The sequence below is a fragment of the Xenia sp. Carnegie-2017 genome, unplaced genomic scaffold, assembly GCF_021976095.1.
Source record: "Xenia sp. Carnegie-2017 unplaced genomic scaffold, XeniaSp_v1 HiC_scaffold_16, whole genome shotgun sequence".
Taxonomy (NCBI): domain Eukaryota; kingdom Metazoa; phylum Cnidaria; class Anthozoa; order Malacalcyonacea; family Xeniidae; genus Xenia; species Xenia sp. Carnegie-2017.
This window is the reverse complement of record NW_025813469.1, coordinates 3,146,026-3,163,458: the sequence shown is the minus strand read 5'-3', so window position 1 is coordinate 3,163,458 and position 17,433 is coordinate 3,146,026. Positions and strand designations below refer to the sequence as shown.

At 35.7% G+C, this 17,433-nt stretch overlaps 1 protein-coding gene and 2 long non-coding RNA genes across 3 annotated transcripts; 1 reads left to right on the top strand and 2 right to left on the bottom strand.

Annotated features, from left to right (window-relative positions):
* Nucleotides 1–2,818: 2,818 nt before the first annotated feature.
* Nucleotides 2,819–6,009, bottom strand: LOC124437303. The gene is made up of 2 exons (XM_046987288.1): nt 4,745–6,009; nt 2,819–4,455 (listed from the first exon to the last, which is right to left on the bottom strand). Exons 1-2 carry the CDS (start codon nt 4,779–4,781, stop codon nt 2,840–2,842), a joined length of 1,653 nt encoding a protein of 550 aa, XP_046843244.1. The 5' UTR covers nt 4,782–6,009; the 3' UTR covers nt 2,819–2,839.
* Nucleotides 6,010–13,956: 7,947 nt separating this feature from the next.
* Nucleotides 13,957–14,267, bottom strand: LOC124437311. Its single transcript, XR_006945646.1, has 3 exons — nt 14,182–14,267; nt 14,062–14,106; nt 13,957–13,973 (listed from the first exon to the last, which is right to left on the bottom strand). It is a non-coding gene; the product is annotated as an uncharacterized LOC124437311 (long non-coding RNA).
* Nucleotides 14,268–14,269: 2 nt separating this feature from the next.
* LOC124437310 lies at nt 14,270–16,957 on the top strand. Its single transcript, XR_006945645.1, has 2 exons — nt 14,270–15,171; nt 15,311–16,957. It is a non-coding gene; the product is annotated as an uncharacterized LOC124437310 (long non-coding RNA).
* Nucleotides 16,958–17,433: the final 476 nt, after the last annotated feature.

Genomic DNA, 17,433 nt, shown 5'->3' with positions numbered 1-17,433 from the left:
CTTTTTTTGCAAGTTCCATAAACTTGTCATACGCCTTCGTCATCTTTGAGTTGCTTTGGAATACAAACGAGTGTGCTTTACATTCTTCGAGATTGAATCGACGCCGATTTTGGATAAAAATAGGATTCTTTACTGTTTGGATACCAACATAAGGATCTATTATAGTATCATCTCCGATTATTATAGGTTCTGATGGTTTGCCGTCAGTTTGTGTTTGCCATAATGATGAGAAATCGTCCCAATCATCAACGCCGTCGTCTGTTGCCAGTGTCTCCTTCACGAGTTTTTCTAAAGCGTCGGCGGCGGCGAAACTTTCACTTGCCATATTAATATCTTGTATTTCGTCTTCTAGAAGTTGATCTTCACTCCACCAGCTCATAACGTATAATGAAAATGCGGCGGTGAGCTTACTTATATAGTGTTGTAATATAATACACCTGTCAATCAAACGGATCTCCGGTTTCAGTCTACACTTGGATTACACTACATAAAAAGTAAACTACACTTGGATTACACAAGGATTACACTACATAAAAAGTAAACATGCCAGGTGTATGTCTAAGTCACTAAATAATTTAAGGAGTGATATATCTCCTTTATTGAATTTAAGTAGCTTGAAAGTGCTACAGTTTCCTGTTCCACATATGTGGACTTTGGACATCTTTCCCATATTAACCCGTTCAGACACTCATTCACATTTTGCGTCAAACCATTCGCACAAATCATTCGAGGCGTTCACCGGAGAAAACATCACAAATTATAGGGCCTCCCATTTCTACAATTGCACTTCCCGCAGTAAACTTTCTTTGTGTTTTCAAGCCGTTGTTTGGACTGGCGTTTGTTGGGTCAGCAACTTCCATTTTTGAAGTCTCTTCCTGGTAAAACAGATAAATATTTCCTTCTAAGAGGAAATAAGGATAAGGAGAAATTAGCATTTAAAGTTTTATAATGACCTTATTGAGACTAGAAGGCACCAGCTTCATAAGTTTTTCCTTCATGCTGTTCACAACTATCTACATAGTTCTTTCTCGTATGCCTAAGTGTTTTTCTTCTTCTTTTTTTTTTACCTTGTCTGTGCTCTTCGAGGATAATTTGCCTCGATTGGTATCACAATGCAATGCACCATTTGTAATAAACATGCCAGGTAGTATGTCTAAGTCACTTTATAATTTGAGGAATGATATATCCCCTTCATTGAATTTAAGCGCAGCCAAGTAGCTTGAAAGTGCTACAATTTCCTGTTCCACATATGTGGACTTTGGACATCTTTCCCATGTTACCAGTTCAGACACTCATTCACATTTTGGACGGACGCCTTCATAATGGATGGACGCCTTTCTCATGTATGCAGACGTATCGTCATAAGATTGCTTATCATAACTCTAATCAGGCTAGGTTTGGTATTTGTGATAGTGCATGGAAAGATTGGAGAGTTTTACCTGTAGGTAATGCTTTACCGAAGGCGGTGATGCCTAGAGAATGGGTCGCGTTGTCTCAGATGGCTAGAGAAATTCGTATAGATAGTATACACGTTAGATGTTGGGGGTTGGTCTCCTTTTGCTATTTCTGCTAGTCAGAATGAGACGCAGGTGCAAAGTGTACCTAATATTTATTTGTATAATGTTACAGATAATGATTACCTTCTCCCAGGTTATAATATAAATGAATGTTATTATGATGTAGGTTCTCAGGATTTTACAACTCCAGAGGAGTTGAAGGCGTTTGTTCATCATTGTGAGCCTTGGGTAGTGCAGTATCAGCGTACTAATAATTTAGCAGGCAAACATTATAGTTGGGATCAGCATAGTATGAATATGTTTAGACACCCTGATTTTAAAATGATTAAGCAGGTAGATGAATTTAATTATACGTGGACTAACTCTGAAAACGTATCTTTTCATCCTGCTATGCCTTTTGCTACTAATTTAGAGCCTTATGCAGCTAATAGTTATTGGAGTGGTTTTAATGATTTATCTGAAGATAACAAAGAGAATTTCTTGAAGTCATTGAGAGCTCTTTTACAATCTTACGAGTATGATTTGTATGATGCAAATGCTACATGGGGAGGTAATCCTACGATAGCTCCTTCATGTGATTCAACTGGATATCGTACCCACGGCATCGATGATTATTATAATTATCAGAACTATGGATATGCTTCAGGAGCTAGAACTGGCGACGCAAATCATAATTTTCCTGGTACTCAAGGTGCTGGTTTTGCTGGACCTTTTATTGGAGATTCAGCTGAAGTAGAAGGATCAGAAGTTTGGCCAACATTTATCAACGCCTCTAAACAATTTATGAATACTTTATCTATTAACAAGCATCCTCCTGCTAGAATTATGTTTAAGGTACCCCAGATTCCAGAGGCGTCTGCGACTACGACTTGGGAGTTTTTTTGTGATTATTCTATACAATTTAGCTATAGACGAAATGTTATGGGATGGGCTCCATTGTCTTTTAGTCATGGACCTTTCAAAGGTTGGTGTGGAGCTAATATGTTTCATATGCGTACTTGTGCTAATTCTATGCAAAACGGCGGCGTTCTTGACGGAGGACTCCCTGGTAGAGGCAGTTTATGGAATCAAAATAGAAAATTCCCACACGCTGATCAAGTACCATGGCAGCCTCCTAGTGGTACTTATCAAATTGGACCTAATATTCCTGATGAATTTTTAGATAGTATATTTCCAGGATTAGAAAAAGCTGATGTAGATTGTTTGCCTTTAAGTCAAATAGATTTATGTGATGGCCCTCCTAGTAAGAGAGTACGTTTCGAAGATGAGGACGATGATATAGAAGAAAATAACACACCTTGTAATCATAATGAAATATTTTATTAATAAAAGATTGGTTCTGGAGTTTTTGGTTTTAGATACATATTATACAATTCTTCCCACATTAATGGAGTAAATTCTCCTTTAATATCTTTTAATGAATCATGCACAGAAAATCGATAAAAATGCATTCTGTTCAATAGAGTTTGTTCTTCATCAGGAACATATTGAGCAGGATGATAATTGCTGCAGCAAATGACTGGCGTTCTTTCCATCAATATGCCACTTTTTCCCTTCCGGTTGACGAGATGATCGGTACCTTCATAAACCTGCTTTACAGATTGTACTATATCTGGTGTAATCTTAGTTTCCTCACTAAATATTACATTCACCTCTAGACATTCTTGAAATGCAAACTCCCTACTAGTAATCTGCTGACCAATCATTGGTACCATATTAACAATACTTCTGCTAATTGTACTTTTGAACGTATTGCTTTTCCCATACAAGAATAAGCAATTCTTTTTTTGCTCTTGTTTTAGGACTATTTTGAAAACATCTCTTACAAAATGCTTTACTCTTATCCCATTTTGCCTTAAAATTCTCTGCAAGCACTCAATTGAATCGTCTACATCCTTTGTAGCACCTCGTTTAATCGCCGCTTCAAATTGCGATTTTCTGCTATTAAAACATTCCCACCAATCCCAAGACCTGTATACTCTCTTAATTTCTTCATTAATTTGATTTTCAATCACTGCTCTACGTGGATCATAAATGAATCCGTCAAATTTATATTCAGGCATGAAACGTGCTGCATAGCTTAAAAATTTACTAACATCTCTAATACCCAAACTAGTAATTAAACTTTGCAATTCACCTGCGTTTTTATGAGCTACGCTAACCCACCAATCATCATCGCCGTATTTATCATCTTTACGCTTTCTCTTTCTATCATCATCACGATCGTCGATGCGTTGTTGCATTATTGCTTTTACTTCAGGTTTGTTGGCATGACGCAGACGCTCCAGTATTTGTTTGTCTCCGAAGACAGCAGCTACGAGACGTACTTCACATTGAACATAGGCCTCCATACTTTGTGGCTTTATGATCATTTGACTATTCCATTCAACGCCTTTTTCAATCTTAAACTTACTCCAAATTCTATTTGCATTTGAGTCGGTAAACTTGCCAGCGTTATAGTATACTAACATGTGAAAATGGTCTGCTTTTTTACCTCCAAATAGATTGTGACATATTGCATTTGCGTGAGTGACTAGGACTACAGCTTGTACAGAACCTGTACCTTTCTTTACGAGATCGAAGAATTCATCAAATGTTTTGTTGTATTTCTCCTTCGCTTCGAATACAAAACCATGAACTTTGCAGTCGTTGATATCATAATCGCGTCGATTTTGTATGAACCTTGGATGTTTTTCTGTTGATATACCGATGAATGGATCAATAATCGCCTCCTTTTCTTTTGGCGCATCAGTGTGTACACATTTCTTTTGCTCTTTTTTCAACACAATTTTAAATACGTCATTCGCGAAATGCTTACATCTAATGCCATTCTGCCTTAATACGCTGTAAACATTCAATTGAATCATCAACGCCTTTTGTTGCACCACGCTTAATTGCATTCTCAAATTGTGGTAGTCTACTTTCAAAACATTCCCACCAATCCCAACTACAGTAAACTTTCTTAATTTGCTCATTTATTTGATTCTCAATTACGTTTCGTCTTGGATCACTGTGCATTTAAACCCTCATTTTAACCTCTGTCTAGGCTCGCAATATTTAATTTGGCGACGATGTCTGTTAGGCTATGTAAACTACGCCCTGCTGCAGAATATGACAACCGACGCTCGAACGCACGAAAACATGTGGTAGATTATAACGTCAAGTTATAAATGAACAAACGCACGATATTGTAGCGACTATTACATACGTACGTACGCGTATCCCACCAATCCCAACTACAGTAAACTTTCTTAATTTGCTCATTTATTTGATTCTCAATTACGTTTCGTCTTGGATCATAAATGAAACTATCAAATTTGAACTCTAGCATGAAACGTGCAGCATAACATCTCTAATTCCTAAGCTTTGAATTAACCTTTGCAATTCACCTTGGTTTTTCATAGCTACATTTACCTACCAATCATCCTCACCATACTTCGCATCACCGCCTCTTTCGTTTACGGTCATCATCCCTTCGGACAATACGTTCTTGCATTGCATGCCACACTTTACGTCTGGCTTATTTGCATGTTGTGGACGGCGAAGGATTTGATTATCGCCAAAGATACTTACTATGTATCTACCTTCACATTGAAAGTAGGATTCCATAGATTGCGACTTAATGATTTGTTGCGAATTCCATTCAACGCCTTTTTCGTTTTTCATCTTGCTCTATACGCGATTTGTATTGCTGTCGGTGAATTTTCCATCACTATAATATACCAGCATATGATAGTGGTCAGTCGGTTTGTTTCCAAATAAGTTCTGACAAACAGCGTTTTTATGTTGCATCAACACCACCGTTTGTACTGAAGCTGTTCCTTTCTTTACAAGTTCCATAAACTTTTGGAACGCCGCCGCCATTTTCTCGTTTTCTTCAAATACGAAGCCATGTACTTTACATTCGTCTAAGTCAAACTTGCGTCTATTCTCAACGAATATCGCGTTGTCGACACTCTGAATTTTATCGAATGGATCATAATTCGTCACCGCTATGTTATCAGGATTTGCTGGTTTACGAGAGAACATATCCAGAGTTGTTTGTTTAATCGGCGTTGATTTATTAGGTGTCAATAGTTCAATTGGAGATTTTTCTGTGCTTCCAAGAGTTCTTCGCGAACGCCCTTCAAACGCTTTTCGAAATGATCGCGGCCAAGCCTTAGATCGCCATTACACGCATCTAACTGGTCGATGTGATCTTCTTGCTCATTCGCTGCAGATCTGCGACAATGCAACTAAAAGTGTTTAAGCCTGGCCCTAACTGGTGACATAAGGATAAGCATAAATGTGTCCTCACTTTCAAACTGCAATAAGCACAATTATCAATAAAAATAACAAGAAAAAAGAGTTTTGACAATCTTGTGCGTATGCAGCATGGCCGCCGCTCTTAGCTTCGTCTGCTATAGCTGCTTCAATTAGATCATGTGAGTTGTTGATTTCGTTCATTTCAGAGTCGTCTATCATGATATCTTCTTTTTCGTCTTCGTTATACGAGTTCATATCGAATAATGAAACGGCCGCGACGCTGCTGTTTATATAATATAGGTTAGTGACGTCATATCACGCCACTTTAGTATCAAAGTCTATCACGTGCGGGTCAAAGTACACCAACGGTAAAAATGACTCAGCAAAATACAAGGTCCGTCAAGGTTAGTTACTAAAAATAGTAACAAAAGCTGAAAGGTCAAAGGTCAAATTCTGCGGATTTGTATTCAGGTCAGATTAACCCTGCTAGGACGACTTTCACTAAAAAAACAAACAACAACAACACCGATTGTTGGATACTGATGATCAACAATTACGATATACGCATCTAATGGGATTAAGGGGGGTCGGGAGGCGGCGAGACGAACATTTTATTGATATATAATATTTTTAATTAAAAAAACTAGCAATGACCACTCTGAAATAAAAAGAAATCAATCTTACTGACTGTTATACTGTATTATTTTTCAAAAGATAAAGAATTATAAAAATACATACTGAAAAAATCTTCTAAGAAGCGATCAACTTCTTCGTCAAAACATCTAGAGTATAAAGCAATGGACGTTACATAAAAAAAAACGACTACAACATATAGCAAGCATATAAATTATTTGACTTACAAGCAAATAGGACATTTGAATGGCAAGCATTCAATCAGTCTTTCCTTCACCTCAGAGAGGTGGGCAAATCACCCATAAGTGACAGTGTTCACACTGGCCTAAAACAATGAACAAAATCACAACTTAAATTTTCTAAAGTCATATCTAATATTGAAATTGTATTCCAATTCAACTTACTCAAAATCGGTCTAATAGTGTTTTGTGTAGCCATTTTAGCTGTTGGTTTTCTTTGCTGATGCCTTCGCCGTTTACTGATGACTTTGCCTGAGACTTTGACGTGAGTGCTTTTACATAAACAATGAACATACCAAATTGATTTCGAAATTTCTTATATTAATTATTTTGAAAAAACTATCACCACGCTGATTTTCTTTATGCGTTTTTTTTTTCACCCAGCGCGTAAGGCAATCGTTAAACTACTTTTCTTTCATTAGCAGTTACCAGTGAAATTATTTGGCGTTCTTGAGATTGGTTTCTTTACGCAATAAGTACTGAATTTAGTACTTTTATTTTATGCTTGTACTGTTTTTATTTTTCCATAAAGGTTTAACACACATATGATTTGGTGTATGTAAACTGCCAGTGAAATTAATTGGCGTTCTTGAAATTGGTTTCTTTACGCAATAAGTACTGAGTTTAGTACTTTTATTTTATGCTTGTACTGTTTTTATTTTTCCATAAAGGTTTAACACACATATGATTTGGTGTATGTAAACTGCCAGTGAAATTAATTGGCGTTCTTGAAATTGGTTTCTTTACGCAATAAGTACTGAATTTAGTACTTTTATTTTATGCTTGTACTGTTTTTATTTTTCCATAAAGGTTTAACACACATATGATTTGGTGTATGTAAACTGCCAGTGAAATTAATTGGCGTTCTTGAGATTGGTTTCTTTACGCAATAAGTACTGAATTTAGTACTTTTATTTTATGCTTCTACTGTTTTTATTTTTCCATAAAGGTTTAACACACATATGATTTGGTGTATGTAAACTGTAAGAATGATTTCATAAGAAAAATACTGATTACGTTCCATTTCATATACAGCGATCTTGTACATTGTTTTATCCCCGGTTAAATGTTTTAAATGTAAATGAATGTAAAATTTTAAAGCGACTATGAGGAAAGACTTGTTAAATTGTACAAGAAATTTGCTTTAGTTAACAAAGTAGGTATCGTCTTCTCTATCGTCTTGACTCTGCAGCGTCGTGATTCACTCGATGCCGTACTTGCTGATGTGTTCGCGAGTTCCTCAGTTCTCCTATTCGACTCTAACACGCTCAGTGCTTCGTTGATTTCGGCCAACGCACCCCAGACTTCGCAGCTGTATTCCGATGACCCGTCAATATCTGCCTCAATATCTTCATCTTTTTCCAGTAGTCACTGAATCTCCTCATCTAACTTCGAAATGGTCTCTAACTTTTGTACCAGTACGAGTCGCATTTGTTCCAACTCTACCTTTCTTACTGGTAGATTCCCGTTCACCATACCTCGAACCTTAATTTGTTCGTTAATTTGATTCTCCATTACACCTCTACGAGGATCGTAAATAAAAGAATCGAATTTGAACTCTGGCATAAATCTCGCTGCATACGATAGAAACTTACTCACATCTCTTATCCCTAAATTTTGTATCATGCGTTGCAATTCCCCTGGATTTTTATTAGCAACATGCACCCACCAGTCATCTTCTCCATACGTACTATCACCACCACCTCTTTTACGCTTACAGCCGTCATCTCGCCTCACGATACGTTTCTCCATCCCTTTCTTTACGTCTTGCTTATTAGCGTGTGGCAGCCGCTCGAATATCTGATCATCACCAAAAGTCGAAGTAATGTAACAAGTCCTTCACATTGTATGTACGACTCCATAATTTGAGGTTTGATAATCTGCTGACTCGATCAAGCAATTCTTTTTTCTTCCTTCATTTTACTCCATACTCTGTTAGTGTTTGAATCAGTGAACTTGCCGTCGCTGTAATACACCAACATATGGAAATGATCTTTAGCTTTATTGGCAAATAGATTTTGACAAACAGCTTTTTCATGCTTCATCACCACCACCGTTTGTAACACTCGCAGTACCCTTTCGCACGAGTACCATAAACTGGTTGAATGCTTGCATCATTTTCTCGGACTCTTCGGAAACGAATCCATGCACTTTACAATCGTCTAATTTAAACCGCCGACGATTTCTTATGAATGCAGGCTGTTTTACGCATTGAATTCCATGCCAATTTGCTTCATGACCTCGTCCGTCTGAAAATGAGGAGATGCCTTGAAAAGCGTGTCTAAGGAGACTGTTATGAAAGATTTTATGAAAAGCATTGAAGATGTCGACCCACACGTTAACAGACTTGAGATACTAAAATATACTTGTAAAGATTGGCTTAAAATATTTGTTTCAGATAAAATAAACAAGCTTAAAAAACGAGTCATTCAACATTTGTAAATTTTTATTGATATTGTTACATTAAATCTTCGTTGTCAATGTTGAACGTCAAACATGATGCCCTCTGTACACAGTTTTCTGAATGAATGAAATAAGAACCACTATATAAAATTGCTGCTTCCGTATGACAGTTTATACCTCAAACATATATATATATTTAGTCTTTATATAATAGCACACAGTAAGGTATAAACACACCCATGAATTACAAACTTACATCAAAAATCGGCGAACAGCTACATCGACACCTGCGTCCGATACACTACATGAATGAAGAGTAAAAATCAATGACATGAAACGCAACCTGAGATTAAAATATCTTTAAAGGCATACAAACCCGCAAATTTTGCATTGGAATTTTCCCCGTGACTCCATCAACGGGGACAGATGGACAGTATGACCACATTTTTCTGGCGTGTAAAAGTCACGACAGCGATTACATTTTTCTTAAAATGAGGAGATAGATTCTGTTGAAGATAGAAAACATTCGCTAATTTGAAATAAACAGAAAGAACTCGCACTTACTAATTTCGGGGTATTCGCTTGATGTTGGCTGCGACGATGCCATTCTTCCAGACTTTACGACTTGCGTGTCTTGATTTTTTGCAGAGTTTTTATCGTCATAACACATACAAAACACTTTTAGTGTTTCAAGTGGTTGAAGTACACAGCGCATGCGTTGTGAAAAGAAAATTACTATTGAACAGTGTGCCTTGAATATTGTGTTGTGGTTTCATCTGGTCTTTTCCCCCAAAAGCTTTATGAATGTTTAAAAGTGTAGTTTTTGTGGCCAAATCCTTCAAAGATTCCATACCGCTTGGAAACTTGTACCTGCAAGTGTATGAATGCGTATGTGCAATTCGAAAGGCGGAAAGCTCATGATTTTCTCCTTTAAAGTATCGGACACTTGATGAATTGAAATTTGCATAAGATTAAATTCTATTCAGACCACGTGTAAGTTGGGACGCGTTTATTGTGTGGTTTCCACGCAAAAACGTATGCTTTGATGGTTCGGTTTTGGCAGTTTTTCATAAAGCTGAACAAGTTATAATTTTACGACATTCTATATTTTTTAGAGTTTAGACGATGGTCCATAACGGCTATTTTGCATATGGATTAATCATACCATACAGAAACGATTGGAACTTATCCAAATACTTTCATTTAATGGCATGTTAATTGAAACACTGTATGTATACTTTCCGACGATTGTCTATGATGTGCAATGATTGGAGAAAAATATTTTTGGCAGAAAAAAGAACAAATTAGAACATGAGACGTTGATATTCTTAAATACATTTTATTGAAATAAACATTTTATTTAAAGAAACTAGCAATGACCACTCTGAAATAAAAAGAAATCAATCTTACTGACTGTTATACTGTATCAATTTTCAAAAGATAAAGAATTATAAAAATACATACTGAAAAAATCTTCTAAGAAGCGATCAACTTCTTCGTCAAAACATCTAGAGTATAAAGCAATGGACATTACATAAAAAAACGACTACAACATATAGCAAGCATATAAATTATTTGACTTACAAGCAAATAGGACATTTGAATGGCAAGCATTCAATCAGTCTTTCCTTCACCTCAGAGAGGTGGACTTTATGCCCACAGCTTGGTGGGCAAATCACCCATAAGTGACAGTGTTCACACTGGCCTAAAACAATGAACAAAATCGCAACTTAAATTTTCTAAAGTCATATCTAACATTGAAATTGTATTCCAATTCAACGTACTCAAAATCGGTCTAATGGAGTTTTGTGTAGCCATGAAAACTAAGATAATCTGTGTCAGTGTAGGTAGTGATGAATGAACAACAGAGAACAAGAACAGTCTTTACACTATCTAAAATATAAACTAAGATAACAAGGATCAACAACTGAAGAAAAAAACATCTGCAATTTATACATGTATTGTATTGTTAAATGGTATACATTTAGGATTATACATTACAATAGTTTAAGGTTAGTTTTGAAAGACACAGACGTCAAAGTCAGTTTGATGCACGTAGTGACCAAGCGCGGTAAACAACATACTTCTTTCTCTCGTTAAGAGGAAATAATCTTAGCAAATTCTGAAATGAAAACTAAGATAACGTGTGTCAGTGTAGGTAGTGATGAATGAACAACAGAGAATGAGAACAGTCTTTACACTGCTAAAATATAAACTAAGATAACGTGTGTCAGTGTAGGTAGTGATGAATGAACAACAGAGAACGAGAACAACTTTACATTATCTAAAATATAAACTAAGATAACGTGTGTCAGTGTAGGTAGTGATGAATGAACAACAGAGAATGAGAACAACTTTACATTATCTAAAATATAAACTAAGATAACCTGTGTCAGTATAGGTAGTGATGAATGAGCAGCTTACAATAGTTTAAGGTTAGTTTTAAAAGACACAGACGTCAAAGTCAGTTTGATGCACGTAGTGACCAAGCGCGGTAAACAACATACTTCTATCTCTCGTTAAGAGGAAATAATCTTAGCAAATTGTGTGTCGGAATGGTGTTTTCAACTTCTTCGTCAAAACATCTAGAGTATAAAGCAATGGACATTACATAAAAAAAACGACTACAACATATAGCAAGCATATAAATTATTTGACTTACAAGCAAATAGGACATTTGAATGGCAAGCATTCAATCAGTCTTTCCTTCACCTCAGAGAGGTGGACTTTATGCCCACAGCTTGGTGGGCAAATCACCCATAAGTGACAGTGTTCACACTGGCCTAAAACAATGAACAAAATCACAACTTATATTTTCTAAAGTCATATCTAACATTGAAATTGTATTCCAATTCAACGTACTCAAAATCGGTCTAATGGAGTTTTGTGTAGCCATTTTAGCTATTGGTTTTCTTTGCTGATGCCTTCGCCGTTTACTGATGACTTTGCCTGAGACTTTGACGAGAGTGCTTTTACATAAACAATAAACATACCAAATTTATTTCGAAATTTCTTATATTAATTATTTTGAAAAAACTATCACCACGCAGATTTGGTTTATGCGGTTTTTTTTCACCCAGCGCGTAAGGCAATTGTTAAACTACTTTTCTTACATTAGCAGTTACCAGTGAAATTAATTGGCGTTCTTGAGATTGGTTTCTTTACGCAATAAGTACTGAATTTAGTACTTTTATTTTATGCTTGTACTGTTTTTATTTTTCCATAAAGGTTTAACACATATGATTTGGTGTATGTAAACTGCCAGTGAAATTAATTGGCGTTCTTGAAATTGGTTTCTTTACGCAATAAGTACTGAATTTAGTACTTTTATTTTATGCTTGTACTGTTTTTATTTTTCCATAAAGGTTTAACACACATATGATTTGTTGTATGTAAACTGCCAGTGAAATTAATTGGCGTTCTTGAGATTGGTTTCTTTGCGCAATAAGTACTGAATTTAGTACTTTTATTTTATGCTTGTACTGTTTTTATTTTTCATAAAGGTTTAACACACATATGATTTGTTGTATGTAAACTGCCAGTGAAATTAATTGGCGTTCTTGAGATTGGTTTCTTTACGCAATAAGTACTGAATTTAGTACTTTTATTTTATGCTTCTACTGTTTTTATTTTTCCATAAATGTTTAACACACATATGATTTGGTGTATGTAAACTGTAAGAATGATTTCATAAGAAAAATACTGATTACGTTCCATTTCATATACAGTGATCTTGTACATTGTTTTTTCCCCGGTTAAATGGTTTAAATGTAAATGAATGTAAAATTTTAAAGCGACTATGAGGAAAGACTTGTTAAATTGTACAAGAAATTTGCTTTAGTTAACAAAGTAGGTATGGTCTTCTCTATCGTCTTGACTCTGCAGCGTCGTGATTCACTCGATGCCGTACTTGCTGATGTGTTCGCGAGTTCCTCAGTTCTCCTATTCGACTCTAACACGCTCAGTGCTTCGTTGATTTCGGCCAACGCACCCCAGACTTCGCAGCTGTATTCCGATGACCCGTCAATATCTGCCTCAATATCTTCATCTTTTTCCAGTAGTCCCTGAATCTCCTCATCTAACTTCGAAATGGTCTCTAACTTTTGTACCAGTAGTAGATAAGGTGCAGCTTTGTCACACTTTTGTCACAGAGCTCTTACCCGTGCCAGATAGTTTCCAGTCCCCTGAAGTTGATCGGTGCGCGCGCATGTCAACCGGAAATAGGGTTTAATAAACATGGCATGGCATTGGATGGCGTGAAAATCGGAAATACGACAAAGCTGGAAGTTGCATGCTATTGACAAAGTAACATTAGATCCGTTTCCTTTTCTCAATCGAAGGTAAAAACGGTAGAAAACGAGGTAATTGCATTTTATAGCTTATACTTTATCGAAAGGTTTACATTTTATCTCTTTAAACAAATGGAATTGAATGTTGACATTGATCTGGCATTAAGAATGAACAAATTGCTTTTGGAGTCAGAAAAGAATGAAATAACTGTACGTCAAAGTTTGTTAGAAAATAAACTTTTAGACTGCTATGCAGGAGAAATTGCTGCAATGATAAACGCTGAAGTAAATAAGAACTGCAATGGATGCATGATTGACCACCTCTCTCAGCGTGAGCATGGCTGTCTCATGATGGAGCATGACGAGCGTATGTTGTTGAATTTTGATGATGCCTCGGAAAATGTGTCCGATGAGATTGTGATCAAAGATTTTATGAAGAGCATTGAAGATGTCGACCCACCCGTTAACGGACTTGAGATACTAAAATATACTTGTAACGACTGGCTTAAAATATTTCTTTCAGATAAAATGAACAAACTTAAAAAACGAGTCATTCAACATTTGTAAATCTTTATTCATGTTGTTACATTAAATCTTTGTTGTATTAAATCTGAACGTCAATCATGATGCCCTCTGTACACAGTTTTCTGAATGAATGAAATAAGAACCACTATATAAATTGCTGCTTCCGTATGACAGTTTATATATAAACGCACCCATGAATTACAAACTTACATCACAAATTGACGGACAGCGGCATCAACACTTGCGTCCGATACACTACATGAATGAAGACTAAAAATCAATGACATGAAACGCAACCTGAGATTAAAATATCTTTAAAGGCATACAAACCCGCAAATTCTACACTTGAATTTTCCCCGTGACTCCACTAACGGGGACAAATGGACAGTATGTCCACATTTAGCCGTGATGAAAAATCACGACAGTGATTACATTTTTCTGAAAATGAGGAGATAGATTCTGTTGAAGATAAAAAACATTCTCTAATTTGAAATAAACAGAAAGAGCTCGCACTTACTAATTTCAGGGTATTCTGTCTGCTGCATCGATGCCATTCTGCAAAATTTTCTGATTTGCGTGTCTTGATTTTTTGCAGAGTTTTTATCGTCTTAACACATACAAAACACTTTTAGTATTTCAAGTGGTTGAAGTACACAGCGCATGCGCTTGAGATGTGACCTTCGCTGCCATCTCGCACGTGTAAATTTCAAGTGGTTGAAGTACACAGCGCATGCGTTTGAGATGTGACCTTCGCTGCCATCTCGCACGTGTAAGTTAAAAATTACCATTGAATAGTATGACCTTGAATAATGAGGCGTGGGTAAGATCGGTGCAGAATCCTGCTGAGGGGAATGAAGTGACAGTGTTCACACTGGCCTAAAACAATGAACAAAATCACAACTTAGATTTTCTAAAGTCATATCTAACATTGAAATTGTATTCCAATTCAACTTACTCAAAATCGGTCTAATGGAGTTTTGTGTAGCCATTTTAGCTGTTAGTTTTCTTTGCTGATGCCTTCGCCGTTTACTGATGACTTTGCCTGAGACTTTGACGTGAGTGCTTTTACATAAACAATAAACATACCAAATTGATTTCGAAATTTCTTATATTAATTATTTTGAAAAAACTATCACCACGCTGATTTTCTTTATGCGTTTTTTTTCACCCAGCGCGTAAGGCAATCGTTAAACTACTTTTCTTACATTAGCAGTTACCAGTGAAATTAATTGGCGTTCTTGAGATTGGTTTCTTTACGCAATAAGTACTGAATTTAGTACTTTTATTTTATGCTTGTACTGTTTTTATTTTTCCATAAAGGTTTAACACACATATGATTTGGTGTATGTAAACTGCCAGTGAAATTAATTGGCGTTCTTGAAATTTGTTTCTTTACGCAATAAGTACTGAATTTAGTACTTTTATTTTATGCCTCTACTGTTTTTATTTTTCCATAAAGGTTTAACACACATATGATTTGGTGTATGTAAACTGTAAGAATGATTTCATAAGAAAAATACTGATTACGTTCCATTTCATATACAGCGATCTTGTACATTGTTTTATCCCCGGTTAAATGGTTTAAATGTAAATGAATGTAAAATTTTAAAGCGACTATGAGGAAAGACTTGTTAAATTGTACAAGAAATTTGCTTTAGTTAACAAAGTAGGTATCGTCTTCTGTTTTCAGCACTTTCCGTCGATCCCGAACGTTTAGCTTTATCGTTAAATGCTAAAGCCTACATCAACGTGCCATTATCCATGCGAAAAAATTTCATAAATTGAAGATTGTCCTAATGTTATCACACCCATACTCAAAAGAAATCGAAGAAAAGTGTTCTTCATCCTGCAAAACTAATTCTCGCTACATATCCGGCAATTTTTGTGTTGTTTTTTTGATGATACTAAAATGAGTAGCGCAGCAACTTAGCTAAGTTCTAAAAAAATAATGTGACCCGATTTTGCCAAAACTTTAAAAAATAATTTGTGCATTTACTTTCGAATCTTACCCTGCTTCAATCCAGCAGGTTGCCTAAGGACCGAAATACTTTTCGAACATTTGCGTTTCGAATTTTGTGAAATGTTATAGAAGTCTCTTGTTCGAAGAAATCACACTGTAAGAAATGTGAAAACCATGTTGCATAAATAGTTACAGCTACTTCCACATCAATTTAAGTTTCTTGCTAAAGTTATGGATAACAAACCATATAGGCATGTGCATGTAAAATGTACGTAAATTTTGTTTAGTGTATAGTTATATTTATAGTTAACCGCAGGCCGTTACGAAGGACAGGGTGTGCGGGCGCGCGACACACTCAAGTTATATTTTCGGCTAAATAAGGCTTGTTTAAACATGTACGTAAGCGTGAAAAAAAAACTAAATCTTATTTGTGTTGAATAACCATGTGGGTTTAGTTCTTTTCAGAAGACCACGCCGTATAACCACACCCATTTTCGAAAACTTTGATTTTCAACTCTTCGACACGGCCTTTGGTTAAGTCATACTCAAGCTTTCGTATTTCATAATTAATCTAAACTTTGGTTTCTCACTCCCAGGTTTTATATCGAAAACAAAATGCCTTTGTTTCTTTCTTTCGCTTATTTTTTATTTGAAATCAGAGTTATTACTGTTTAGTTAAAGTGTGTTTTTTTTTATCTAAGAAAGTTTTATTGTTTTCATTTTGTTTTGAAATTTCATGTTTCATATAAATAATATGTGTTTGTCTATAGTGTTATTAGATATTGTAAATGTAAATGTCATCATCTCTTACTTACACTTGCATTGAAAGTTTCCAATAATGGGAAAGTGTAAATTTTCAATCTTTATTTTGTCTTGCTTTTTTTGTAAAAATAGGCTGCCAGCGTGGATTCGATAAGCTGCGTGATTTTACGCCTTTCGGCATTTGCTTTGTTGTACGACATTGATAAAGTAGGTCAAGTTAATATTTTTGTCAAGTAAAGTAATCAGTTTAATGGACGGTTAATCCCCTCAACAAATAAAAATGTTTTAGACAGTTGATACCGAAGCGAATCCACGTTTGAAGTCCAGCATTGTAACACTGTAGATAAAGTACTGTTTTTCAAAAAATATATGTTAACAAAAATACATCCGTCATCCAGCACTCTTCCTTAACATTTTGTCTTATGATGATTTTGATCATACACATGCAGCAACTAGTTATTGTTCGGAATTTGACATTTATCTGTTCTCATTGGATTACACTCTCACACAACAATAACGAGCTACATACGATGGCCTTATTCATCTATAGAATGAATGGCACTATTTGTCACTATCACGACATACAACGACCCTTTTCATGCTATCGTATGGCACGAACAACGGCCTATATAAGACTAGGCGTCGACTTGATTTATTTAATCAGTGTAACTTTGGGATAGTTGTTCAAATGTGTTCAATTTTCTTGAACAAATTCAAACAAATTGAATGTATCTTATGGAAAACGAAGACCTCGGTTAACTTTCAACTCATACGTTGTATTTTTTTCAATGTAATCTCCACATTTTTTATGATGAATATCTAGCTTCAAAAGAGCAAGGTTATCTTTATGTGTTTTTGTA